Here is a 1,968-nt window from a genome sequence, read left to right on the forward strand (position 1 = left end):
TAGTTCTAATTGCTCCCTTGCAGGCTACAAGTAGCTTGTGGACATTAGTTACTTACGCCTGCTATTTGCACAACGCTACACAAAGGTCCATTGCTATAGACCGTCCTCTCCTGCAGCTCCCAGATTATGCATGCATATGGTCCTGAGTCCTGACAACTTGCAGAAGAAGGCCCCTCTGTATATAATCCTGACAATTTGTACAAGAAGATGGGGAAAAAAATAAAGAAACTTTCAACAGTGAAGAAACATTGATAGTAATAGGGCAATTTATCAATTTCCAAATTTGTAACTTACAATTTGATTCTGAACATTTGTCATAACTGCTTAATTAGAATCTAAACCGCAATTTTTTTTGTTCTTCTCCCATCCAGGTCCCATGCTCAAAAAGAGGACACCTCAGGAAAATGCATTTTAAAATTATTTTATATGACGAAAATTTATCTATCTGTATTTAAAAATAAAACAGAACTGCCCATCAAATTGATTAGAAAGAACATATATATTACAGCGGAATTAGAAAACTAACCAACCTGTAATACAGTTACACAGTTTTCCCAGTTCTTATCCCTAATTCAAACCCCCCAAAACAAAAAAGAAAATTATCAAACACTTGCTCAGGACAAAGGGGAAATTTCCACAAATCCATTACCATCTGTCCTAAACAATTATCCCAGCAAATTGAAACAAAAAGCCCTCAATCACCTTCATAATTCCTTCTAACCAGAGCAAAGTAGCCCAGAACAGCACAAACAGCAGCCACAACATTCCCTTCCTTTAACAAAATCTTAAACACAAACCCAAGAATTTCTCTTGTGATCTTCCTTCCTTCAATCACCAAGGCCCTTCTTGGCTTCCCAAAGAAAGCCAATAAGACCACAACTGAGATCCATATAACCAAGGTGGCTGGCACGGCCACTGCAAGAGCTGCAACCATTGAAAGAAGTCCAAAAACTGCACCTAGAAGCACTGATGCATACAAGGCAGGCCACCCAGAAGAGGCAGAAGTGACTTGGGCTTGCTCTTTGTACCAAGAAAGTATGGATTTAAGGAAATTCCATGAGGATGATAAGAGGATTGCATATACTAACACAAAAAGACATACCCATGTTCTCCTTTTGCTCATAATTGTTAGGAATAACTGATATGTTGATGATGGCTCTGTTGTTACCGGTGCAGATTCTTCTTCTTCTTTGTTTTCCATGTTCAAGTTGCATATGCTCTTCAAACAAAGCTTTGATTTTCTCTCGTTATGCTTGGGCTCGTCTGTAAAACTATATCTCCTTCTCTGTTTCTTTATTGGCTTCTTGGTTTTGGGTGGCGAGTCCTAAGATCAGAACAAGGTAAAGCTGACAGAATTGTTACCACATGTTCAAAAGCACTTGCTATTGAAGCGCGTGCAACACTGTCTGACCTTAGAGTTAGACAATCAAGAGTTGATCTGATGTTAGTAATTGTGATTCACTCGCTAGAGATGTGAGTGATGGGGCATTTGTTTTCCTACATTGAGGTTGCTCTTGTGATTTGGGCTTTTGAGTTTGGAGCATACGTTGGATGTGGAAATGCTGGACCAAAACCCCAATTTTGTCATTTGGGAGACACTTCTTTACCTCTTTTGCATACCTTCAAAGGCAGGTTTCGTGATACTTGATGGAGTTGCCAAGCTATAACTTTACACCTAGCAGAATCTTCAATGTTCTATGGCAGCCTAATTACTTTTCCTTTTATTTATTTGGCATTCTAACCATTTGGGAAAAGAATGTCGATACATGAACCCTTACATAAAAATGAGAATAAAATGCGGTCAAAAGCATAATGTGCTCCCTGAATTTGTATCTAATGCTCTATTTGGATAAAGGAAAATAATAAGAGAAAATTACTATTGAGTCTATACATTTTAATGAAATTAATTATTTAATTTTATATTTTAAAAAATATATTATTTATTTTATGTATTTTATTTTCTCTAAA

The 1,968-nt window shown here is 37.0% G+C and overlaps 1 protein-coding gene across 1 annotated transcript; it reads right to left on the reverse strand.

Moving 5' to 3' along the window:
* Positions 1-450: 450 nt before the first annotated feature.
* Positions 451-1,659, reverse strand: LOC110665664 (uncharacterized). The gene has a single exon (XM_021825874.2). It carries the CDS (start codon positions 1,199-1,201, stop codon positions 695-697), a length of 507 nt encoding a protein of 168 aa, XP_021681566.1. The 5' UTR covers positions 1,202-1,659; the 3' UTR covers positions 451-694.
* Positions 1,660-1,968: the final 309 nt, after the last annotated feature.

This window comes from Hevea brasiliensis, chromosome 7, assembly GCF_030052815.1.
Source record: "Hevea brasiliensis isolate MT/VB/25A 57/8 chromosome 7, ASM3005281v1, whole genome shotgun sequence".
Classification (NCBI taxonomy): domain Eukaryota; kingdom Viridiplantae; phylum Streptophyta; class Magnoliopsida; order Malpighiales; family Euphorbiaceae; genus Hevea; species Hevea brasiliensis.

Coding starts and splice junctions, on each gene's coding strand:
- LOC110665664 (XM_021825874.2), bottom strand. CDS start 1,201: ATGGAAAACAAAGAAGAAGAAGAATCTGCACCGGTAACAACAGAGCCA.